The sequence below is a fragment of the Vipera berus genome (assembly GCF_964194415.1).
Source record: "Vipera berus genome assembly, chromosome: 2".
Taxonomy (NCBI): domain Eukaryota; kingdom Metazoa; phylum Chordata; class Lepidosauria; order Squamata; family Viperidae; genus Vipera; species Vipera berus.
In genome coordinates, this window is record NC_138203.1 from 266,998,270 (window position 1) to 267,024,070 (window position 25,801).

A 25,801-nucleotide genomic window follows, 5' to 3' on the forward strand; every position below is an offset into this window, starting at 1 on the left:
GCCTGGAAAGACCTTGATTTTTTGCTGAAGCTCCGCTCAGTGTGGCTCCGACCGGCTGACCGTTTGTGCATCGGAGGTCCCGAGACCCCTTCCACGGAGCCTGGTGGTGTTCCTGAGATCTGTGACGCCCGGATTAATTGTTTACAGCTCGGTGATGCTCCGGAATGCCTTCCTGCTGCTTGGGGAGCTGCGTGTTGTTAGAATGACTATGAATCGCGGCTTGGAGCGGCGGGGGCGCGAAAATGCTGGAGTGGTGGAGACGTCGTTTAGCTGGTTTCCGAGATGGCTGACGGTGAAGGGAGTGGGCCTCTCTGATATGGTGACCTGGCCTGGTGGTGGAACGCGGACGCTGTTGCCTCGGACATTTGTGAGGCAAAACTTAATCTCTGCGCCGCCAGAAAATCATTGGACCATGTTGTGGTTTCCCTTCTTGACTGACTATCATCCAGTCTTTTTTGCAACATGGAAGTGACTTATGTAACCAGAATCTCTCCTACCATTTTGTGACCATGCCGGCTTATTAATCCTGATGTATTTCATAGATTCTTTGCTCTAACTCCCTCCCCTTCTCCCCCCTCCCCTATAATAGAAGGCCCGGGTTGTAACCACTGTGGGAGAGTGGTTAAGTTTTTACATCTGCTGCCTCCCAGAGGTAAGAGCTCTGGGGGGTATTGCTCCCCCGGTTTGTATGTACCAGGTTGCCCCCCGGCTTTGACCGCCGTGAGAGGGCGGGATTTGATCTATCCCGGGATTTCCCAGCTCCAGTGGCAGTGGAGCTGGGCTGGCTCTCTGGACACTTGCCTTCGATTTATTTATTTTGAGATCCTCCCATGTTGAGTTGATCTGGTCTGCCTTGCTGTTTTTTTTGTCGGACTTGTTAAGATCATGCGTCTGACTTATTCGAGCACGACCTTATACGCTCTCAGGGGGGCCCCCCCATCCTGGGAGCGACCCGCCTTACTTTTTACACCTCCTCTTGATGAAGGGCCCGAGTGTTGGGACCCTGAGAGATGGCTGGGCATGGGTAGGGGCCTCCGATATAAGCCAAATAGGAGGCCCCTGGTTAGTTTTTTGGTTAAATTTTTAAGGAGGTTAGGGAGGGGGGTGGGAACTTCTTTTGGTTGTTCGGATATGGGGGACAGTCCAGCAACCACTGTTCAGGCCAGGGCCGGGATTGATCGCGGAGGGGAGGAGCGGAGGTCGGTCGCCCCCGGGGCTCCAGGGCAAGTCGTGGGAATGCCTATTCCCACGACGTTAGGGAATGGCAGCAGGTGCAGGAACAGAGGGCCGTATCGACTCCAGGGAAGGCCTCTCCGCTACTTGCAAGCGGTGAGGCGTTCCGACCCTCTTGTTCTACCCCGAGGTCCCGGGAGTGAGGATGTGCAGCCTCCTGAGCTCCGGCTGGTGTACCTGAATGCCAGGTCTGTCGTTAATAAAGCTCCTCTCGTCCGTGACTTGGTCGAGGGTGAGCAGGCGGACCTGGCTTGCATCACGGAGACTTGGTTGGGCCCAGAGGGCGGTATTCCTCTGGCTGATCTCTGCCCACCAGGTTTCCGGGTGCTACACCGGCCTCGGGCTCAGGGTAGGGGTGGGGGAGTGGCTGTTGTTATGAGGGAGACCTTAGCTCCGCGGGAGGCCACCGTTCCGCAGATAGTCGGTTGTGAGTCTCTCTTCTTGAGATGCGGCCCTGGTGCGCAGTTGGGCTTGCTGCTGGTGTACCTTTCGCCTAGTCACGCAGCAGCAGCCCTGCCTGAGCTTCTCGATGTCCTCTCTGGGTTGGTGGTTGAGTTCCCGAAACTTATAGTTTTGGGGGACTTCAATCTACCATCTCTGGGAGGATCATCTGAGTTGGCTCGGGAGTTCATGGCTTCCATGACGGCCATGGACCTGACGCAAGTAATTTCAGGACCGACTCATGAGGGAGGCCACACCCTTGACCTAGTTTTCTTATCTGGGCGGTGGTTAGATGATCTTGGTGGGGGCTCCCCAATTATTATGCCCCTGTCATGGACCGATCATCATCTCCTGCGGCTGGTCTTCCGTTTTGCCACCCCCCGCCGTGGGTGTGTGGAACCAGTTAGATGGTACCGCCCCAGACGCTTAATGGATTCCGCGAGATTCCAGGCAGCGCTGGGGTCCCCACCTGCCTCCCCCACTCACAGCTCGGCAGATGCCTTAGTGGAAGCTTGGGAAAGGGCAGCCACTGAGGCTCTTGACCGAGTTGTACCCTTGCGGCCCCTGACCCGATGCAGATCCCGTTGAGCTCCATGGTTCTCCGCGGAGCTCCGGGAGATGAAGCGCCGGAGACGGGGCCTAGAGAGCGGTTGGAGGTCCAGCCGATCCGAATCCGACCGATTGCGACTAAGAACCCATATTAGGTCTTATCTCGCTGCGATAAGGGTGGCGAGGTCTAATCACTTCGCTACCCTTATCGCGTCCGCAGATAATCGCCCGGCCGCTCTGTTTAGGGTGACTCGCTCCCTCCTTAATCAGGAGGTGAGGGAGGAACCCTTGCAGGGTCGTGCCGAGGAGTTTAACAATTATCTGTCGGACAAAATCACTCGGATTCGGACCGGTCTGGACTCCGATTGGGCAGAGTCTGGCGATCAGGACGCGGGTGGTCTTGTCGATATCACTTGGGAGGAGTTTGATTCTGTGACTCCGGAGGAAGTGGACAGGATTATGGGGAGACTGAGCTCCACCACATGTTTATTGGACCCGTGCCCTTCCTGGCTGATTTATGCAGCCCGGGAGAGGACACGCAGCTGGTTCCAGGCAGTTATATCAGCTTCTTTGAGTGAGGGTAGCTTCCCTGCCGTCTTGAAAGAGGCGGTGGTGAGGCCCCTCCTCAAGAAGCCTGCCTTGGACCCAGCTGTATTGAACAACTTTCGTCCGGTCTCCAACCTTCGCTTTCTTGCGAAGGTTGTTGAGAGTGTGGTGGCGCATCAGCTCCCTTTGGTCCTGGATGAAGCGGATTATCTAGACCCGTACCAATCGGGTTTCAGGCCCGGGCACAGCACGGAGACGGCATTGGTCGCGCTGGTGAATGATCTCTGGAGGGCTCGGGACAGGGGTCATTCCTCTGTTCTAGTCCTATTGGACCTCTCAGCGGCTTTCGATACCATCGACCATGGTATCCTGCTGCGGCGTCTCAGGGGATTGGGAGTGGGAGGCACGGTTTTACAGTGGTTCTCCTCCTATCTCCAGGGACGCTCGCAGTCTGTGTTGACAGGAGGGCAGAGGTCGACCGCGAGGTCTCTCGTTTGTGGAGTTCCTCAGGGGTCGGTCCTCTCGCCTCTCCTGTTCAACATCTATATGAAACCGCTGGGTGAGATCATTCGTGGCTTTGGAGTTGGGTATCATCAGTACGCTGATGATACCCAGCTTTTTCTTTCTACCCCAAACCACCCCAGTGATGCCCTCAACGTGATGTCCCGTTGCCTGGAGGCGGTTCGGGTCTGGATGGGGAGGAACAGACTTCAACTCAACCCCGACAAGACCGAGTGGCTTTGCATACCTTCATCCCGGGTCTATTCGGATATTCCATCTCTTTCTATGGGGGGTGAATTGTTACCCCCCATAGATAGGGCTCGCAACTTGGGAGTCCTCCTAGATTCACGGCTTACCTTGGAAGATCACATGGTGGCTGTGACTAGGGGGGCTTTCGCCCAGGTTTGCCTGGTGCGCCAGTTGCGGCCCTATCTAAGCCGGGATGATTTATGCACGGTCACTCACGCGCTCGTGACCTCTCGTCTAGACTACTGCAACGCCCTCTACATGGGGCTTCCCTTGAGGACCACCCGGAGGCTCCAACTGGTACAGAATGCAGCCGCGAGAGTTGTGTTGGGAGTTTCCCGATACTCCCACGTGACACCTCTGCTCCGTGAGCTGCATTGGTTGCCAGTTGTCTTCCGGGTGAGATTCAAGGTGCTAGTAATGGTGTTCAAAGCCCTCCATGGCATGGGGCCGGAGTACCTCAGGGAACATCTGCTGCCGGCATCAAGCTCCCTGCGCCCTGTGCGTTCCCACAGAGAGAGCCTCCTCAGGGTGCCACCGGTCAGAGAATGCCGTCTGGTGGCCCCCAGGGGGAGATCCTTCTCTGTGGGCGCCCCGGAGCTATGGAACCAGTTACCGGTTGAGCTCCGGACGGCGCCCGATCTGCGCTCCTTTCGCCGCGATCTGAAAACATACTTGTTCGAGCAAGCCGGCCTGGCCTGAGGGGGGATTGGTGGGGGTTTTTATCATTCTTATTGGGGTTTTTACTATGTATCAATTGTATTTTAATCGGGCATGTATTTAATTATCTTTTAATTTTTGTAAATTTCTGTGTTTTATTCTTGCCCTGTACACCGCCCTGAGTCCTTCGGGAGAAGGGCGGTATAGAAATGATAATAAATTAAAATTAAATTAAAATTAAACTTGAGATGAACTGCCCAATTACATCAGAAGAAATTTCTTTAGCTATTAAACAGTTGAAATTGGGCAAGGCTCTGGGAACAGATGGATTAACAGCAATTTACTATAAAAAGTTGTTGCCTGAAATGATTGAACCCTTAAAGATTTTGTTTAATGAAATTCAGACTGGAGGTGTAGTTCCTCCATCATGGAGGACAGCTTTTGTATCGTTGATTCCAAAGGAGGATCAAGACCTTACTCAACCTAAAAATTATAGACCTATATCGCTTTTAAATATAAGATTTTTGCTAAAGTATTGGCTAATAGATTAATGCAAGTTTTGAAACAAATGATTCATAGTGATCAATCGGGATTTATATCTGGGAGGTATATGAAATACAACGTAAGACAAATTGTAAACTTGCTTGAATACTTGGACAAGAACAACCAAGTCCCTGCAGCATTGATATTTTTGGATACAGAGAAAGCCTTTGACCAATTGAATTGGCAATTTTTATTAAGAGTTGTTGAGGAGATGAATTTTGGAGAAGGTTTTCTACATGCTATTAAAGTTATATATCAACAACAAACTGCACAAATTATAGTTAATGGGGGATTAACAGAGACCTTTAAAATTGAAAAAGGTACAAGACAGGGATGCCCCCTATCACCATTATTGTTTGTTTTAACATTAGAGATTTTATTAATCAAAATTCGAGAGTCCTCTATGATAAAGGGAATTAAAATAAAACAGAATGATTATAGATTGAGAGCTTTTGCTGATGACTTGGTTGTGACAGTATCCCAACCGTTACAGTCGGTTATAGATTTGATGGAAATTATAACTCAGTATGGTAAGGTTTCTGGGTTCAAGGTGAATAGTAATAAGACTAAGATATTATCTAAGAACTTATCTATGAGTGAAAGGGATATGTTATCTAAATTAACAGGTTTTGAAATAGTGAAGAAGGTTAAATATTTAGGAGTATATATTGCAGCCTCAAATGTAAAATTGTATAAGAATAATTATGAAACACTATGGTTGAAGGTACAAAGGGACTTAAATAATTGGAAAAAAATACAATTATCATTACTGGGAAGAATTGCAGTTGTTAAAATGAATGTTCTACCAAAGTTTCTCTTTTTGTTTCAAATGATACCTATATTGAAAAAGGATGCCAACCTTGATCAATGGCAGAAGGGTATTAACAAATTTATTTGGGCGGGGAAAAAACCAAGAGTTAAATTTAAGATTTTACAAGATGCCAGGGAAAGAGGGGGACTCAAGGCACCGAATTTGAAATTGTATTATGATGCGGTTGCCTTGACGTGGGTTAGTGATTGGCTTAATTTAACTAATAAGAGAATACTTCATCTTGAGGGATGGGATTTGGTAAATGGATGGCATGCATATTTGCTTTACGATAAGAAGGTGGACAGGGCTTTTAAATCCCATATTCTTAGAATTGCTTTATTGCGTGTCTGGAAAAAGTATTATTATAAGTTAAATTATAAAATACCGATTTGGGGAATTCCTGGACACGCGATAGAGGGCGTATCTATGGGAGTGAGTATGGATATGGTTTCTTATAAGGAACTACTCAAATTGCAAGGGAATGATTGGCAACTTAAATCATTAGAGGAGTTAAGACAAGAAAACATAAGTTACTCTTGGTTTCAATATACCCAATTGAAAGTTAGGTGGAAGTCAGATCAAAAGGTTGGCATCACAATTACAGATCAAAATTTAGTAAAACAAATTAGAGATTTAAATTGTGCACATATAAAGAGGATATATAATGCTTTAATTGAATTGGATTCGGAAACGGAACTGGTTAAAGACTGTATGATAAAGTGGGCACAAAATATTCAAGAACCAATTTCGTTGGACACCTGGGAGATAATTTGGGTCAGAAATGTTAAATTTACTCAGGCTCAAAACTTAAGAGAAAATTTTTATAAAATGTTTTATAGATGGCATCTGGATCCCAAGAAGTTGTCCAACATGTATCCTAATTTACAGTCTAAATGTTGGAGATGTGGTAGTTTAGAAGCTACCTATTTTCACATGTGGTGGACTTGTAGAAATATAAAAGCTTTTTGGATCAAAATTTGGTGGAACATTCAAAAGATTTTTAAGAGAAAGATAAAGTTTTCTCCGCAATTGTTTTTATTGGGTATTGTTGTAGATTGTGATGTTAAAGAAACTAACTTGATGTTGAACATGATAACAGCAGCACGGTTACTGGTGGGACAATATTGGAAGGATAGTCTGCCCACTATAGAAGAATGGGTGTTTAAAGTTTCAAATCTTGCAGAAATGTCTAAGATTTCTGCTTATTTGAAAGATCATTCACAGGAAAAATATATTTCAGTTTGGAGGAGATGGATAAATTATATTCAGAACAAATATGGGACTAAAAAGTTCCATTTAGCTTATGAGTAGATTTTAGTGGCATATTATTATTGGTGCATTGTTTGTAGTTATGTTAAAGGGGAGTTAAAGCACATTATGAATTTGGTTAATTGTATATTATGCATAATTTTTATTTAGAATATGATTATTGTAACTATAATCCTGTATTTAGCTCTGGGAAGTGGGTGGGGGAAGTGGGTGGGTTTGGGGTGGGAGGGATTTGGGGATATATTGTAAAATTTTGTTTTTGTAAAACTCATTAATAAAAAAAAGAGTTTAGTACATGAGTATAATACATGACTCGAACATAACCACAGCATTGATATTTAATTTTATTTAAATCAAATTTAGACTTCTTCTCAGCCCTCATCACACTATAGAATAGCAAAATGCTTGGGGGAAAAATTTGCACAATCACTTGTGGGGCTTCTGGTCATTCTGGCTTCGTTTTTGAGAGAGGAATTCTTCATCGTCTCAGTTCTACCCAGATGCTAAACATTGATGGGCATGTGACAATTCCCTCATACATCTTCAGGCCTTGGAATGAATAATGTTCCCTCTTTCTCCATAGTTACTGATTGACTCAGGTCTCAGTTGTACACTGAGAATGCAAATTTGATTACATTTGGGGTGCCCCAGTTCTACACCAAGGGTATACATTTGATTTTTCTTTTATTTTTTCATTTGTGCTTGGGGAAGCAGCACCTTCTGAATGTCTTCACATCCTTTTGAGAGCTATGACCAAGTGGGAGAAACATGTCAATTGGGGATCAGGAAGCACATTACTGAAAAAATAAAATAAAATGAACCTATACATGCATAAATTCAAAAACCTACAGATAATAATTATAATGGCACATGCCCATTGTTTTTATTTTCGTTACTAAATTCATCTCTCAAGGCCTCTAAGTTAAAAGGATGAAACAGACAAAAAAAACCAACCTTCTTTTCAGAATTCAGTCTGTGTACATTGGAAATCCACAGACTAAGCTCACTAAGTCTATAATTAGCATACATTCTCACCCAAATGTATCTTTGTTTTGCGGATTGACTTCTCACATCTACGCATCATGTTATGGGAAGTAACAGTATGGTTTCGGCCGAAGCCCTTTCCACACTTTATAGGGCTTCTCCCCTGTGTGTATCCTTTGATGGGATGTAAGTTTATTGTGTTGACTGAAGGCCTTTCCACATTCCATGCATTTATATGGCTTTTCTCTTGTGTGGACACCTTTGTGGGAAATAAGAACATTATGTTCGGCGAAGCCCTTTCCACGCTCCATGCATTTATATGGCCTCTCTCCCGTGTGGATTCTTTTATGGGAAATGTTGTGATTCAGGGTCAGCCTGTGGGTCCGGCAGCCGGGTCGGATGACTCGGATGACTCAGACGAGGGGGAGGAGGAGGGTGTTGAAGACGAACTTGCTGATGATGGCTTGGAGGCTTCGCAGAGCCCCCAGCCAGGCCCCTCTTACTTGGTGGAGACTCAGCTGCGCGAGCCCGACAGTGCGGATGATGATGACCCACAGCTGGCCCTGTTCAAGGACGCCCGACGCAGGAGGCAGTCAAGCAGGAGCAAGCAGAGAAAGGCTGTGGGACTTCTCGGAAGGAGGCACAGGGAGGCCACGCCCTGAACTCTAATAAAGGGAGTGTTTGGGGAAGGGCTGGTTGCTGAAAGCAACCGCTCCGTTTGAGGATCAAAGTTCCGGTATCTTGTTTCATGTTCTGTTGTTTGTTTGTGTATTAAACTTGGCAGACGTTTTCCAGCCTCAGACGTTTTCCAGCCTCTGCCGTTTGTACAGGGGTTGCCTTTCTGCAAGGCCGGTAGCAGGCTGGTACAGAACAGGAAATAAGATGAGTATTTCGGGTGAAGCCCTTCCCACACCATGCATTTCTATGGCCTCTCCCCTGTGTGTATCCTTTGATGGGTTGTAAGATGATACTGGCTGGTGAAGCCCTTTCTACACTCCATGCATTTATATGGCTTCTCTCCTGTGTGGATGCTTTGATGGGATGTAAGATGACCCTGTTTGGTGAAGCCCTTTCCACACTCCATGCATTTATATGGCTTCTCCCCTGTGTGTATCCTTTGATGGCATGTACGGTCACCGCTTCTCCTGAAGCCCTTTCCACACTCCATGAATTTATATGACTTCTCTCCTGTGTGGATCTTTTGATGGATTGTAAGATAAGTGTTTGTTTTGAAGCCCTTTCCACACTCCGTGCATTTATATGGCTTTTCCCCTGTGTGGATCCTTTGATGGGATACACGTTCACAGCTTGTTCTGAAATCCTTCCCACACTCCATGCATTTATATGGCCTCTCCCCTGTGTGTATCCTTTGATGGGATGTACGTTCACTGCTTGACGTGAAGCCCTTTCCACACTCCATGCATTTATAGGGCTTCTCTCCTGTGTGGATCCTTTGATGGATTGTAAGGTGAGTGTTTGTTCTGAAGCCCTTTCCACACTCCGTGCATTTATATGGCTTTTCCCCTGTGTGGATCCTTTGATGGGATATACGTTCACAGCTTGTTCTGAAACCCTTCCCACACTCTATGCATTTATATGGCTTTTCCCCTGTGTGGATCCTTTGATGGGATATACGTTCACAGTTTGTTCTGAAATCCTTCCCACACTCCAAGCATTTATAGGGCTTCTCTCCCATGTGGATCCTTTGATGGGATGTAAGATGACTGTTTCTTCTGAAGCCCTTTCCACACTCCGTGCATCTATATGGCTTTTCCCCTGTGTGGATCCTTTGATGGGATGTATGTTCACCTCTTGTTCTGAAATCCTTTCCACACTCCATGCATTTATATGTCTTCTCTCCTGTGTGGATCCTTTGATGGGATGCAAGATAAGTCTTTCTTCTGAAATCCTTCCCACACTCCATGCATTTATATGGCATCTCCCCTGTGTGTATGCTTTGATGGATTGTAAGTTGAGTGTTTGTTCTGAAGCCCTTTCCACACTCCGTGCATTTATAGGGCTTCTCTCCTGTGTGGATCCTTTGATGGATTGTAAGTTGAGTGTTTGTTCTGAAGCCCTTTCCACACTCCGTGCATTTATATGGCTTTTCCCCTGTGTGCATCCTTTGATGGTATGTATGTTCACCTCTTGTTCTGAAATCCTTTCCACACTCCATGCATTTATATGGCCTCTCCCCTGTGTGTATCCTTCGATGGGATGTAAGTTCACTGCTTGTCCTGAAGCCCTTTCCACACTCCATGCATTTATAGGGCTTCTCTCCTGTGTGGCTCTTTTGATGGATTGTAAGATGAGTGTTTGTTCTGAAGCCCTTTCCACACTCTGTGCATTTATATGGCTTTTCCCCTGTGTGTATGCTTTGATGAGATGTACGTTCACCGCTTGTCGTGAAGCCCTTTCCACACTCCATGCATTTATAGGGCTTCTCTCCTGTGTGGATTCTTTGATGGATTGTAAGTTGAGTGTTTGTTTTGAAGCCCTTTCCACAGTCCGTGCATTTATATGGCTTTTCCCCTGTGTGGATCCTTTGATGGGATGTATGTTCACCTCTTGTTCTGAAATCCTTTCCACACTCCGTGCATTTATATGGCTTCTCTCCTGTGTGTATCATTTGATGGGATCTAAGTTCCCAGCTTGTTCTGAAATCCTTTCCACACTCCATGCATTTATATGGCTTCTCTCCTACGTGGATCCTTTGATGGGATGTAAGATGCATTCGTTTGCTGAAGCCCTTTCCACACTTCCTGCATTTATATAGCTTTTCCCTTGTGCTTATCTTTTTATAAACAGTCTTATTTCCATCCTCAGTGCATTTATTTGGCTTCTCTCCCATGTGAAAACTTTTCTGTGACATAACAGACCCATTTTCTTGAGAAAGTGTGAAAGTCCAATTGTAATTTTTTCCTTTGTCTTTGCATATATAATCTTGCCCTTTGACTTGGGATAGATAGTGCTCATTTACATCTATTGTGTCTTTGAATAGTCTTAAACCTTTCCCAATGTATTTTTTCTTTATTTGTCCTCGTTGATCAATAAAGTCCTGCATCTGTGCATCAATGGAAGATGAGCTTTCTTTATTCCAATTATTTGAAGTGTTTCCTTCCTGCCTTTGGAATCCTGTCTGAATTGCAGGCTTCTCCATTACGTCTCTTTGTTTGAACACTTTCATTAGTTCTCTAGCGACTTTATTGTCATTCTCATTATCACCTTCAAAGGAATAGAGAAATGAAAGTGATAGAAATGTTAGGGGAAATGATCACTCTGTCAGAAATCAGATAATCCCTGAGTTACGAACCTTCCCTTAGCGAACGTTCGAATTTACACGATAATCTCTCAGTAGTGTTTACGAAAAACTCCTGAAATTACGAATGTTTCCACACTACGGCAGTCATTCACCCTTAGGAATGACCACAGTAGCACTGCAACATTCACCCTAGCTATTTCCTTCCCCTGCATCCCAGTCTCCCTAGACACTAGGACTGTGGGTATGCACCTTTGGTTTCTTGGCTGTTCTAGGCCTTTGGTGCTTTTGTAGAAAATGGAAGCCTAAAGTAATGCAAAATCACCTGAGATCAGTGATGTGAGATCTCACACTACTGATTTCGAATGATCTCACGGGAGTTTAGGCCTCTTTCTCTGCAACAGAGAATGGAACGGAAGCTGGAGGAGGCTTCCGATTGCCTCCGGACGCCCAATTCGGCAGAACAGAAGTCAAGGGTGTTGGCCATGTAGCTCGAGTTCAGGGTGGGGGTGAGCAGAAGATAGGCACCACAAGCATCGTGAGAGTTCAGGCACTCATTCTCTGCAAAATAGGATGGGTCCCTGAACTCGCAAGATATTACAGCACATAGGAGCTTCTGTTGACCCTCCTATGCCTCAAAAGCAGGAACCCGGCAGAGAAGAGATGGATCTTTTCAAGGTAGGTCAATCTGCCACGGCAGAAATGGAGGGGGAAGCATGAGAAATCTTTGTGAATCGTGGAGGCTTTGGGGGCCTGTTCCATCACTAGGCCTTCCATGGCCTTCCCCACCAAGATACCTCATGTGCAAATAATGAACCGCCTATTTGCCCATGCATTCAATTAGCAAATATGTGGGTGAAAGCAGGAGGTATTCTTCGAGGTACAAGATTTATTCCCATGAATTTTTGAGTTACGAATGAAATGGGCAGGCTCCATTATATTCGTAACTCGAGGACTACCTGTAATTGCCTTCAGATATTTTGCCAGATTCCAATATATTGTATATTTGTATAATTATAACGGTTTGGTATAGAAATGATAATATCACTATTCGTGAGGCATAAAAACTTGTAAAAGGCTGTGCTGGACCAGTATGTAACTCTGGTCCATTATATAGCTAGCTTAGGAATTAAGAACTGTGTTAGAGCATTTAGCATTTCAAGGGTTAAACGCTGTCTCTTTAAGAGATGGCCTCTGGGAAATGTAGTCTAGTTGTTAGTCCTATAACACGGGTCGGCAACCCGCGGCTCCGGAGCCGCATGCGGCTCTTTGAGCCGTCTCCTGCGGCTCCCAGTCGCCTGGTGCGCGCGCACCTCTCCGAACGGATGGAGGTGCGCGCGCAGCTCTCCAAAGGCCCAGAGAAGTGGGAACTGGAGGGGCCACGATTTCCCCTCCAGAGGAAGAAGGCGCTGGATGCGGCCGGCTCCGCGGGGAAGGGGGAGCGGCGGCGGGGGCGACGGAAAAGCCGCAGAAATGGTAGGAGAGATGCTGACTGGCGGCGGCCTCGGAGGAGGCGGAGGGGGAGGAGGGAGGGGTGACCGGGCGGGGGAGGGGGGGGTGAGCCAGAAGTCGTGGTTAAGGCACTTGTAGGCGAAGCAAATCACAAAAGCCCCCAAATCCTTCTAAATGCAGCCCACGGGCGAGCTTCCCAAGTTGTTTTAATTTAGTTTGCACGTGGCAATAGAAATAAGCTTTTTTCCTCCTCAGCGGATCGGTGCGGTGAAGAGGCTGGGCTTCCTTCGGGGGGGCCTTTCATTCCTGTACAAGGGGGAAGGGGAACTCTCTGTGCTTTTGTGTGTGTGTGCGTGTGTGTGTGTGTGTGTGGCCCATCTGCAAAGCTGCCGAGGAAGGAGAAGCGGGATACTGGTTGGGTGGGGGAGCGGCAAAAGCGGGGGGGGGGGAGAGAGAGAAACAGCTTTGCCTTTGGTTCCCCCTCCTAAAGCACGGGCACTAGAGAAAGTTTGGAGTTGGGTAAGGAAGCGCAAAATTCAGGAAGGAAAGCGGGGCGGCGGGCGAACGGGAGACCTGCCGACGTTTGGGGAGGTTCGCGCCGGGGAAAAGGCCGGGAGAGGAGGGGGGCCGGGATGGGGCGGAGGGATGGGGTGGGGGAGAAGGAGGCTTCCCGGGATGGGGGGGGAAAGCAGAAGCGAGGGATCAGGACTCCTCCTGCTTGGCTGCTGCCGCCGCCGCTCCTACAGCCGCCGCCGCCTGCTCTCTCGGCTGGTTGCTTTCCGCTTCTCTCCTCTGCCCTGCCCCCTGCCTGCCCTCCTTCCTGCCTTCCTCTCCTCCGCCTTGCCTTCCCTGCTCCCGCGTTTTCCCTCTCCCCGCCTCGGATTCGGGGTGATTCCCCGGGAGAGGGCGATGGGATTCCGGCGAGCATTCAAGCCTTCTCGGCGGTCTCCGGCACGGCTCAGGAAGCGTTTCTGCACCGCCCGGCCGGAGCCTTTGCCTCCTTCCCTCCCCCAAGCAAGGAGTCCTTTTTCAAGTTGCAAAACCAAGCGGGGTGAAGCGGGCTGTCGGGAAAAACATTCAGGAGGGTCACCCTGGAGAGGAGAGGGAGCGGGAGAAGGAGGAGGAGGAGGTGATCAACTCGCCTGACCCAGTCCGGGCCGGCCAGCCCTGTAACGCCCAAGCTCACATCGCGGGCGGAGAGGCAGGAAGCCGAGAGGAAGAAGACCGCCAGGAAGCTGCCTCTGCAGCCGCTGCCGCCTCCTCCGCCGCCGCCTGTCTCGGCCGCTGCTAGGAAGGCTGCCGGTGCTGCGGCCACCGCCGCCACTGCCTCCTCCGACACCAGGGCCCGACCGGGGGTGTCGCCGCTGGAGGAGGAGGAGGCGGCTGCAGAGGCAGCTTCCTGGCGGTCTTCTTCCTCTCGGCTTCCTGCCTCTCCGCCCGCGGTGCGAGCTTGGACGTTACGGGGCTGGCCGGCCCGGACTGGGTCGGGCGAGTCGATCACCTCCTCCTCCTCCTTCTCCCGCTCCCTCTCCTCTCCACGGTGACCCTCCTGAATGTCTTTCCCAACAGCCCGCTTCACCCCGCTTGGTTTTGCAACTTGAAAAAGGACGCCTTGCTTGGGGGAGGGAAGGAGGCAAAGGCTCCGGCCAGGCGGTGCAGAAACGCTTCCTGAGCCGTGCCGGAGACCGCCGAGAAGGCTTGAAAGCTCGCCGGAATCCCATCGCCCTCTCCCGGGGAATCACCCCGAATCCGAGGCGGGGAGAGGGAAAACGCGGGAGCAGGGAAGGCGAGGCGGAGGGGAGGGCAGGCGGGGGGCAGGACAGGGGAGAGAAGCGGAAAGCAACCAGCCGAGAAAGCAGGCGGCGGTGGCTGTGGGAGCGGCGGCGGCAGCAGCCAAGTGGGAGGAGTCCTGATCCCTCGCTTCTGCTTTCCCCCCCCCAGCACGGGAAGCCTCCTTCTCCCCCACCCCATCCCTCCCCCCCAGCCCGGACTCCCTCCTCTCCTGGCCTTTTCCCCGGCGCGCACCTCCCCAAACCAACGGCAGGTTTGGGGAGGTGCGCGCGCACCTCTCGGAATGTTGCAAAAGCTGCCGCGGTCCGTCTGCAAAGCTGCCGCTTTCGGCAGCTTTGCAGACGGGCCCATCACACATTTAAAAAAAGGCAACCGCGCGCGTCCGCGCATGCGCAAGAAACGTTTATTGCGCATGCGCGTGCATGGACGCACGCACGCGGCTCCCACTTTTTTTTATGTGTGATGGAACCGGTTCCCAGTGGCTCTTTTCCTTTTTCGGGTTGCCGACCCCTGTTCTATAACTTATCTAGTCAGTGGGAGGAACTTCGCAGTTTATTACAGGATGTCTTGGATATGTGCCATGGTGGTTAAAGACCTTGTCTAATCAAGCATCATGCAAGCATCTATTGACATCTGTAAGTATGCCTAGCTGAGATGGGGAATTATTCCTTTTTACCTACGAGAATGGACAAATATGACTATGACTGGATGTATCTACTGCAAAGTAAGTGCCTGCTTAGAATTTCTGGACAATAAATATTTGTTTAAAACCATTTTTATGCTGCCTGGATCAGAACTATAATGCATCTCTGTTCACGGTTCCAGAATAAAGCCATTAAGTAAAAAAACATGAGTGTCAATTCTTGATAGGACTGACACGGAAGCATCTGGGCCAAAATAGTTGAAAACTGTTTGATGAAGTTTGGTATTACTGCAAACCAAGGAATTACTTTGTTACCAATATGTTTAAATAGAAATACAGAAAACAAATACAGAATGCCATTGACCTATTTCCTTCCTAGGAGCAGTGGAACAGCATGACTTTTCCTTCTCCCTCTGAAGAGAGGACATCTATTTGGAGATGATTTCATAAGAAGTAATCCGTGGCATCTGACTACAAAGTGTCTTCTTGAACTGCCTGACTGCAGAATAGGAAACCCTTACCAAGAGAGGCCACGTTCTTATAATTGTCCAGCATGACTTCCCAATGCAGCGTTTTTTGGTGAGGATCCAGCAGAGACCATTCCTCCTCTGAGAAATACACAGCCACCTCCTCAAAGGGCAGAAGACCCTCCTGGAAGGCAAAAAAGTACAGAACAGATTGAGGAGGGACTATAGGATCTGTCCTATTGTTTAGAAATTCCCAAAGCAAAGCTATGCACTAAGGTAATTGGCTATGTTTACTAGGATTCCATAGTTTAGGTGAGTTTAGGACAGAAGAAAAAGCTTTTGATTGAAGAAATGTTTTAGACAGGTTTCACCAACTTGAATGATTTTGTAGGACTTTCAGTGCCATTCAGTTAAGTAACCCCAATTTCCTTCTGGATCAACCTCAGGATCCTTCTGGATTTACCAAATATCCAGCCGGCCAGCCAGGATCAATTCATCCATCCTCAATCAAAAGGCACTCAGTCCGGAGAAAATCAATTAGCACGTGGCCCTTGGAAAACCCACCAATCAGTGACACTAACTTGTTTAACCTGGGTTTAAAGGCATAAGCACTTCAATTTGTGCTTAGATTGTAAGTCGCCCTGAGTCTTCGGAGAATGGCGGGATATAAATGGGATTTTTTAAAAAAATGTCTCTGTAGGGGAAGGGATTCTTCGTAGAATTTTATGAAGTGGCTAAGAAGGAGCAATCCTATTCATCCTCAACACCTTCATGAAAGAGCTGGGAGAGATCAGCCATGGATCTGTGTTGAAAGAATGGGTGCTTTGAAAATATCTGTAAAACATTATTTACTGAAAAGTTGGGAGAATAATTAGGGGAAAGAGTTTTGTTTTTAAAGTAGTACTCTTAAAAAAAAAATCCTAAAAAAATCCCCAATCAAAAGCAGAGGGGACAATGGAAGAAGACAGTAGAGATAGTCCTCTACTTACAACAGTTTTTAGTGACTGTTCAAAGTTACAACGGCACCGGGGAAAATGGCTTATGCCCAGTTTTCACTTACGACTGCTGCAGCATCCCCTTAGCCACATGACCAAAATTCGGATGCTTGGCAACTGACTCATATTTATGACGGTTCCAGGGTCCTTGGGTCACGTGATCACCTTTTGTGAAGGTCTCAGAGCAAAGTCATTAGGGAAGCCAGATTCACTTATTACAAACTTAACAACTGCAGTCATTGACTTAACACATGTGGCAAGAAAGGCCGTAAAATGGGGCAAAGGTCACTTAACAAATGTGTTGTTTAGCAACAAAAATTTGGGTTTCAATTGTGGTCATAAATCAAGGACTACCTCTACTATGTACATCAGCTGATTTCCCGAGGGAAAAGGAAAATACAAATCTAGTAAATGAATGTATTTCTCTCACCTGAGCTGGAGGTTCAATCACGGTTTCCGCTCCCCCAAAAGAAAGTGTCAACTTCCTTCTATTCTTCCCTGTGAGGGAGATATATGCATAATTAATGAAATGCTATAGAAGGGAAAACACAGAAGATAAGAAAGTTAGGATTTATCAGAGGAATGAAAGGACCTCACTATTACCTCTTGAGGTGTCCTGATTTGGATCTTCCTGAGAGATCCTCCTGAAAAACAGTTCTTGAGGGAGATTTGAAGGATGCCTCATTCTTTCAGGATCTCTGATGTCCATTGTAAAGGACTTGACATAGTATGAAGGAGAAAAGAATTAATGGTCATCCAACGTCATGAAGTGGTTTTTTAATGCAAAGCACTCAGTATCGATCAATTAGGCTGGGAAGTAAGAAATAAAGGGCTCTGCAAAATCTTTCTTCTAGAAAGGATAAGCAACTATAGAAAGATTAGTGAAGCATCTCCACATAGTATGAATGCCAGGGAACTCTGGTAAGGAGGTATTAAGAATTTGAATATATTGATCGAATGGCAAAGAATTGTGTGTATAATATAATGCCTGAACAACAGGAAGATATTTGGGTGAAAACTTTAAAATTTCTATTAAATTATAATTTGAAACAAATTTTTTATAAAATGATGTATCAATTCTATTTAATGCATGATAACCGGCCAAAGATGTATAAAGGAAATTCAAATACATGTTCAAAATAGAAATGTAAACAAGAAACCTTTTTCCATTTTGGTGGACAATCCAAAGAAATACAGGTGTAAGATTTATATTTTACTGCAGAAGATCCTCAAAGTGGGTATAAAAACAAAACCAGGGACTTTAACAGACAAAGAGATTGAGAAACAATCTCAATCTTTGCTGTTTTATATGTTGAGAGCATTAAGAATGCTTTTTGCACAAAAACGGAAGGATACGTTAATTGCCATAATGGAGAAGTTGCTGGAAAAACTCATGGAACTAGCAGAGACGGCAAAATTAACTGCTTTAGTTAAAGAAAAGAACACATCCAACCTTGTTTCTACTTGGAAATCACTTCTGGATTTTTTTCTTGGGATTAAAAAAAATGAAATTTAGAGTTTCTTGTTATAGAATGGCTAGTTCTAGTACATATTAAGGATGTAAAAGTAGAAGTCGGAGGCTGTAATGTTACCATTTTATTTCACTGCACTAAAGAGTCAGAAGTAAATCATTTTCCTTTTTCCCTCTTTACCCTATACGTCTTTCTCTTCAATTCCCACCAGTTCCTACTATTTTCATTTTTTTGTGTTTTATATCTTTTTTTATTGAAAGGTTTTATAAAAATTACAATATTATCTCATCCCCACCCACCCCTATACCCCCCTCCCCCTCCCCCACTTCCCAAAGCTGATTACAGGGTTACAAATATACAATAATCATAATCTAACTAACATTAACCAACTATATAAATAACCAAATACATAATGCACTTTAACCCGCCTATAACATAATTACAAACAATCTAAAAGTATCCAACTTCTACTAATACAATAATAGGTAAAGGTAAAGGTTCCCCCGCACATGCGTGCTAGTCGTTTCCGACTCTAGGGGCCGGTGCTCACCTCCGTTTCAAAGCCGAATAGCCAGCGCTTGTCCGAGGACGTCTCCGTGGTCATGTGGCCGGCATGACTAGACGCCAAAGGCGCACGGAACGCTGTTACCTTCCCACCGTAGCGGTCCCTATTTTTCTACTTGCATTTTTACGTGCTTTCGAACTGCTAGGTTGGCAGAAGCTGGGACGAGTAACAGGTGCTCACTCTGCTACGCGGCACTCGGGATTCGACCCGCCAAACTGCCGACCTTCTGATCGACAAGCTCAGCGTCCTAACCCACTGAGCCACCGCGTCCCTAATACAATAATACCGTATAATTAAAACTAATAATAAAAAAGAAAAAAGAAAAATTTCCAGTATAATAAATTGTAGCAATCTAAAATTTACTCATAAGCTAAATGGAACTTTTTAGTCCCATATTTTTTCTGAATATAATCTATCCATCTTCTCCAAACCGAAATGTATCTTTCTTGTGAATGATCCTTCAAATAAGCAGAAATCTTAGCCATTTCTGCTAAATTTGACACTTTAAGCGTCCATTCCTCTATAGTAGGCAGGCAATCCTTCTTCCAATATTGCCCTACCAATAACCTTGCAGCTGTTATCAAATTCAACATCAAGATTCTTTAGTATCACAATCTATAATAACATCCAATAAAAATAATTGTTGGGTAAACTTTATCTTTCTCTTAAAAATCTTTTGGATGTTCCACCAAATTTTAATCCAAAAAGCTTTTATATTTCTACAAGTCCACCAAATATGAAAATAAGTAGCGTCCAAACTACCACATCTCCAACATTTGGGCTGTAAATTGGATCCAAATGCCATCTATAAAACATTTTATAAAAATTTTCTCTTAAATTTTGGGCTTGAGTAAATTTTACATTTCTAACCCAAATTACCTCCCATACATCCAATGGGATCGGTTCTTGAATATTTTGAGCCCACTTTACCAAGCCCACTTCACCTGCAACACAGCCTGCTCCTTCTCCTCCGCCTGGCTCAGGAGGAAGCCTTCCACCAGGGCCACCGCCTGGGAGCTGCTCTCTGCTCCACACTCCCGCACCCAGCTCTCCATCTGCAGGGGCAGAAGTGCCAGGAACCGCTCCAGAACAACTAGGTCCAGCATCTGCGCTTTTGTCTGCTTTTCCGGTCTCAACCATTGGCTAGAAAAGTAGTGCAGTCGGCTGCAAAGTCCTCGGGGACCCTCATCCTCCTGATGCCGGATGCTCCTAAAATTCCAGGACTGAAGGGGTGAAAGGATGGTTCCATCGTCCAGGATCTTCTGGCCAGTTCTTGCCCAGATCTCCTCACCGATTCCAGACTGAACACTGGAAGGGCCTTTTCCAGTTCTCCCACTTGCTAAAGGAAGGCTCGCCATTCTTTCTCCATCCTGTGACACAAATCCAAATGAGTTCAAGGAAACCAAATTCTTTGGGAATCAGAACAAGCCATTAACCCTCTTTGCCAAAGAGATAACTTTGTCTTTAAAAAAGATGAACAAATGACTTCCTTTTTCAATTCTCTGATAGAAAATAAATTCCAACAACTAGAAAGTAGTGGATTGGATCCTTCATCCGATACTCATCCCTATAGAAGGAAGTATTTTTCTGGCTTGGTAAACTGATGACATCAATCAAGAAGATTCAGTGTATTTGGCATTTTGGATCATTTCTATATATTTTTTACTCACAAGGAAAGACTTGCTTTTTAAAAATATAGATCTACATTTACCTATAAGCAGGGTTCACACAGCATACAAAAACTCAGAACAGGTTAACAAAGCATGAAAGTTCAGTTCACAAAAAATGTAATGCCATTCAATTGCACCTGGATTAGGATGTTCCATTTCTCTTCCTTCACACAGGAAGGCAGGTTCACACAATGTGTCCTAAGCACAAAAAGGTCAATCAGATCCAGGGGCTCAGTTCACATGAAACACAAAGGCTTAAATGCACAAAGCTTAACATAAAACAAATTGAGCTGCAGAGGAGTCAAACCTGTCAGGAATAAAAAAATTCAACTCCAAGGATGTTGGAAAACAAAACAAGTTTTATTAAAGCTTTTGCAAAAGCGGTGGAACTCTTGTAATGGCAAATCCCAGAGTCCACACCTGAAGCAATTTTTGCATAAGTTTTTATACCCTGTCCCGTACATCACACCACATCCTTCCAAAGTGAGTCCAGTTGATAGGCCTACCTGGCCACATGCTTTCTCACTGCCTAGCAACCATTACAATTACCAAACCCTCCAATTATTAGATCAAATGCCCTTTTGTTTCTATCTTATCTTCACTCCCTTTTCTGTAACATCCTGCTAACTTGGGGTATAGCCTTATCTACAAGGTGAACTGTTACCCAAGCTGGATAAATGCAATTACCGTATGTCTTCCCTTGTTTTTCTATAAGAATGCCTGCTTTGTATCTAGAAGCTATGTGTGTAACAGAGTTCATGCTTCGGCTGAACATGGCTGCACTTTGGTTCTTAATTATACTTTAAAATGCTAACTCTAAACAGTTTTTATAAAGAATAAGCCTTATATAAAATGAATTCATAAGCTATATGTTATTCTACAATATTGTGCATCATTCTAAAAGTATCCTTTAAGTCAATATATATATTTCTCTATTTCTTCATCTTATTATATGTCCTCTCCTAAATGTACCTTAGGTAAGTGCCTCTATATGCCTATTCCTTTAACAGAATTGGAAAATTACAACGTGTACATTTCTCACAAACCTAGTTTACTGTCATCCAGCACAGAGTGAGAACCTAGGCATAATCTTTTGCATTTTCAAACCTTTTCTTATTTCCTCCTTGAGATTTGCCATGCAAGCTCTCCCACTACCCAGGAAATAGGGCGTGAAGGACGATCTAGATCCCCTCCTTTCCTTTCTGGCATCTGGATTTCTTCCTGAGGGCAACGTACACCAGCACACACAGAGACAAACATACACACAAACACAGACAAACAACCTCCTTTGTCACCTGTGCCTCTTTCCTTCAAGACTTTCTTGCAGCCTTTTTAACCGCCTGCGAAGTTCAAAGGGTTAAAGAGAGCGAGTCCAGCATCCTAGAAAGGCAAGGCTTTTAATGTCACTTCCTTCCCAACCGGCCACAGCGGCCCAACGCTGAAGTGCGTGGAGTTCCTTTCTCTTTGCAGAGGCCGCCCTCTGGTGGATTTTCTGTGAACGGAAAGCGCTCCTGGAACAAGGAGAGACGGAGCGTTTCCCATGCGGGGGCAGGAGGGGGCGCTCACGTTTCCCTTGATCAGGAAGCCTTCTCAACGTGCTTTAGGCAATGTTATACTTCCGAAGAGTGTTTCAAAACACATATTTTAGGATTGTTAATTAAATCATTTGCCTGTCATGTAAAAATGCTTGCATGGCTAATTCATCACTCCTTTGAACAAATATTTCAATAAAATTCCAACTTTAAAGACAATGGCTAGTCATCATTGGGTGCTGGGTCTCCTTCGCTGATCAGCAATGAAGAATTTGGTTACTAAGACAAGTAATGGCTTTATTGTCTTTTATTGCTCTCAGCAGCCTTTTAACAAAGAGAGTTTAGCAAACTAAAAAACCCTTCTCTTCCTTGAGCAAAGATTCAGTTCTGAAACAAATTGTTTGCAACAGTAAATCTCTGATCTTCTGAGACAAGACAGTCAGGAAATTTTAAAAACTTGCATTTGGTTTCACAAGACTCAAACTTACTAACACAGTCCTGATAGTTCATTAGCATTTACAGCCACTCTCAAACTCGCTAATAGAGAGGCAGTAAGATTTTAACAGGCATTTGGCTGGTCTCATTAGAAGGACGAGTAGAAACAACAATCCACACAAACAAATCCTGACAACACGGCTCTGCTCTTGCAGAATCAGCTGGAGAACAACGAATTACTGATTTTCTTTTTTACTATAGACATGCAAGTTTATAGAAGCACTTTTTGACTGAGACTTGCTCGTGCAGAGAGAAGGAATTCAAATTACTTTAAACTTGATTGCAGAAACATTTTCCAACTTTTGCTTGCTGAGCAACATGCAGATGTACAAATTGGAGGCAAAGGAATTCAAAATCATTTTCTAACTATGCTTGATTGCAGAAACATGCAGACAAGAAGAATTTAATATCATCTAACTATTCTGGATCGAAGCTGTTGTGCTTTAATTAATCTCTTATTAATCTCTTCTATGGTCTATGTAAACAGATATAATTAACCTTAACAGGTCTCTCCAGATAGTTTGAACTCGTAGAAACACCTTTTATATAGAAATACCTTTATTGCAATTGAGATGACGTTGTACAGCATTTCCAAGATATTCCTGAGGTGTCTCCAAGGTTAGAAGATGATAATGCTCCCAGGGTCTGCATAGTGGGACCCCATGTTTTCTGCTATTGAAGCATGGCTCTCTAGGGACAAAAAAGGAGGAAGTCCATCCCAGAAAAGGGAGGGGAAAGGAAATACGTCATAGGGTAGGAGGGTCTGACTGCCCACATTGTGATTTCTCCACACAGCCACGTGGTGGCAGCACAGTTGTATTTAAAGCTTATGGTCACTCACACTCTCACAGCCCTGGAAAATAGCCACACTTTCACCCACACTCTGAGGCACAAATGGTTCTTTAAAATACAGGGAGACTTAAAATAACAGACGTTTACTGGTACAACATGTATATTTGTTCTTTTTCACATGTACAGGTGAAAAGACCAGACCTCGTAGCCTTTGCTGGCCGGCCTTCTGACTCTCAGCCACTCAAGTGAGAGCTGTATTGAAGGCTGTGAATCCCAGCAAAGCCGCAGACCCAGATGGGGTGCTGGGGATAGTGGTCAGGAATTGTGCCGATCAATTAGCAGGGGTCCTGACAAGGATTTTTAACATCTTGCAAACGGCATGTGTACCATCGTGCTTGAAAGCAGCTACCATTGTCCCAGTCCCCAAGAAAACTGCAGTTGAGTGCCTGAATGACTACAGACCTATTGCATTAACGTCTGTAGTCATGAAATGCTTCGAAAGATTGGTTCTCCAACATTTATTTATTTATTTATTTATTTATTTAATTTATATACTGCCCTTCTCCCGAGGGACTCAGGGCGGTGAACAGGGCAATACATAAAAACTAGATACAAAAATTAAAAATTATTAAAAAGTAATTAAACAATGCCCATAATAAATTAATACAGATTAAAAATTGAAGTCCATTTATAAAAATCCCACCCCGTCCCATCAGGCCAGGCCAGCTTGTTTAAAGAGATGGGTTTTAAGATCGCGCCGGAAGGAGCGGAGATCGGGCGCCATCCAGAGCTCGACCGGAAGATCTTAGGACACGCCTCCCACTGGACTTTGATAAACATCTATTTGCCTACAGGGGAAATAGGTCGACAGATGATGCCATAGCTACTGCTTTACACTCTGTAGCAAGTCATCTCGAGAGACCTGGAAGTTACGTCAGGATGTTTTTTGTTGACTACAGCTCGGCTTTCAACACCATTTTGCCGAGCATTCTCATCGAGAAGCTGACTGACTTGAAATTCTCCCCCGCCATCTGCGATTGGATTCAAGACTTTCTTAGGGATCAGTTACAAACAGTGAGGGTTGGCTCTGCTTTGTCCACCCCCCTGAAGCTTTGCACCGGCACGCCACAGGGCTGTGTGCTTAGCCCCTACCTGTACTCTTTATACACTTATGATTGTGTATCATCTGACCCATCCACTGCGATAATCAAGATCACAGATGATACAACTGTGGTGGGTCTTATTACAGGTGGGGATGAGACAGCATATAGGGTGGAGGTACAAAAACTATCCATATGGTGTAGTAACAACAACTTGCACCTAAACATTGGCAAGATGAAAGAGATGGTGTTAGACTTCCAGAGAAAAAAGGAGGAACCTGTCCCACTTTACATCGGGGAGGACTGTGTAGAGAGAGTTTCCTCCTTTAAATTTCTGGGAGTCTACCTCTGTGAAGATCTGACCTAGAAAGTTAACACAACCCAGGTGGCTAGAAAGGCCCAACAGAGGCTTCACTTTCTTAGGGTCTTGCGGAAGAACAGGGTAGAACAACGGCCTACCCTCTTTTACCGGTCTACTATAGAGAGCGTCCTCTCGTATGGTATTGTGGTTTGGTATTCTGGTCTGACAGCCGCGGACAGGAAAGTATTACAGAGGGTAGTGAGCACAGCACAAGACATTGTGGGCTGTTCCCTAACACCATTGGATGACATCGCCAGGGCTCATTGCCTTGGAAGAGTGAGGAAGATTCTCAGGGATGACTCACACCCTGGATGGTATCTCTTTACTCTCCTACCATCCGGTAGGAGATATAGGAATATAGCCAGCCATACCAACAGGCTGAAAAATAGCTTTTATCCGTGGGCTGTTAGGCTTTTAAATGGGACATTATCCCTGTGAACTTATGCAGAATTGACTTGGGAGGCCGGTGTGTGGTGTAGTTGGTTCACATGGTGTGGTAGTATGGAGGGTTTATTGTCACTGTGTGTTGGGGGGAGAGAGCACGGGGGGGAGGCTCAGCTAATCTCAATGTACACATGTTGTACTTTGATAATAAAGATTTATTATTACATGAACAACCACGCTCATCCATACTTACATAAGTCCTTCTCGACTAGGCTGGCTGGCACTAGTCAGAGGGACAGAAGCTGCTAGCTGCCAACTCTAGATGAAGAGGAATTCAAAAAGTGTGAATAAAGGTAACAGGGATAAAAGGGACAGACACAAAATGGAATATAGTGTTCTTTGTACTCAAGAGGCTCACAATAATGCTCTCTTGGTTCTACATCCCATAAAAGAGATCAGTGGGAAACTTGACAGGCTTTCAACATTCTGTTATTATATCTCACAACAATATCGTAGAGCCCCAATAGGCTTTGTGGTGCCCAATTCTTGGCCTTGCTTGCCTGAAAGGGCTGGTACCCTCCCATTGGAGAGATCCTTCAAGGAAGCAAACTGTTGAGCTCCTTGGCAATCACTTTCTGGCCAGGTTGCAATGTAGACATTGCAGTAGTTGCACTTATGGATCATTATGGAAATACCTGTCGAGAGAGAGATCTATTCTGTGTGTGCTCCATGGATGTAAAAAAGGTGTTTTTTCAAGAGGCAGCTGGACTTTCTTGTTTTTCTTTGGAGACATTTTGCTTCTTTTCCAAAAAGCTTCTTCAGCTCTGAGTTATATATCATACCTAGTTATAGAGCAGGATGGTGGCTCAGTGGTTAAGACATTAGGCTTGTCAGGTGAGAGCGTAACGGTGCTCTGTGACACCATGCTGGCCACTTGACCGCAGAAATGTCTTTGGACAGTACTGGCTCGATGGGCTTGAAAGGCTGATAAGCACTGCCACCCTACCAGAGTAAAATCCACAGGGCCTCCTGTACCCAGT

The 25,801-nt window shown here is 45.4% G+C and overlaps 2 protein-coding genes across 5 annotated transcripts in view; both read right to left on the reverse strand.

Moving 5' to 3' along the window:
• The window catches only part of LOC308663557 (zinc finger protein 584-like), a 31,002-nt gene extending 12,412 nt beyond the window's left edge, over positions 1-18,590 (reverse strand). The window contains exons 1-5 of one of the 4 annotated variants that reach the window (XR_014025435.1): positions 16,994-18,371; positions 16,821-16,888; positions 15,450-15,579; positions 7,835-11,008; positions 7,127-7,546 (exon numbers count right to left, since the gene is read on the reverse strand). Coding sequence is in view for 2 of the 4 variants with exons in the window: in XM_081320073.1 (XP_081176199.1) it covers positions 8,706-11,008; positions 15,450-15,579; positions 16,821-16,888; positions 16,994-17,099 (2,607 nt within the window). In the remaining 2 variants the exon portion in view is untranslated. Of the gene's footprint in view, positions 1-7,126; positions 11,009-15,449; positions 15,580-16,820; positions 16,889-16,993 lie in introns of those variants that run through there. The other 3 variants (XR_014025436.1, XM_081320073.1, XM_081320074.1) reach the window with 3 other exon arrangements.
• LOC308663608 (zinc finger protein 202-like) lies at positions 18,583-22,780 on the reverse strand. The gene is made up of 2 exons (XM_081320189.1): positions 22,681-22,780; positions 18,583-19,797 (listed from the first exon to the last, which is right to left on the reverse strand). The coding sequence occupies exons 1-2, from the start codon at positions 22,711-22,713 to the stop codon at positions 19,354-19,356; spliced, it is 477 nt and encodes a 158-aa protein (XP_081176315.1). The 5' UTR covers positions 22,714-22,780; the 3' UTR covers positions 18,583-19,353.
• Between the last annotated feature and the right edge of the window lie 3,021 nt (positions 22,781-25,801).

Coding starts and splice junctions, on each gene's coding strand:
- LOC308663608 (XM_081320189.1), bottom strand. CDS start 22,713: ATGCTGTACAACGTCATCTCAATTGCAATAAAG. Junction 19,798..22,680: donor TCATCTCAATTGCAATAAAG/GTATTTCTATAT, acceptor TTTGTGTCACAG/GATGGAGAAAGAATGGCGAG.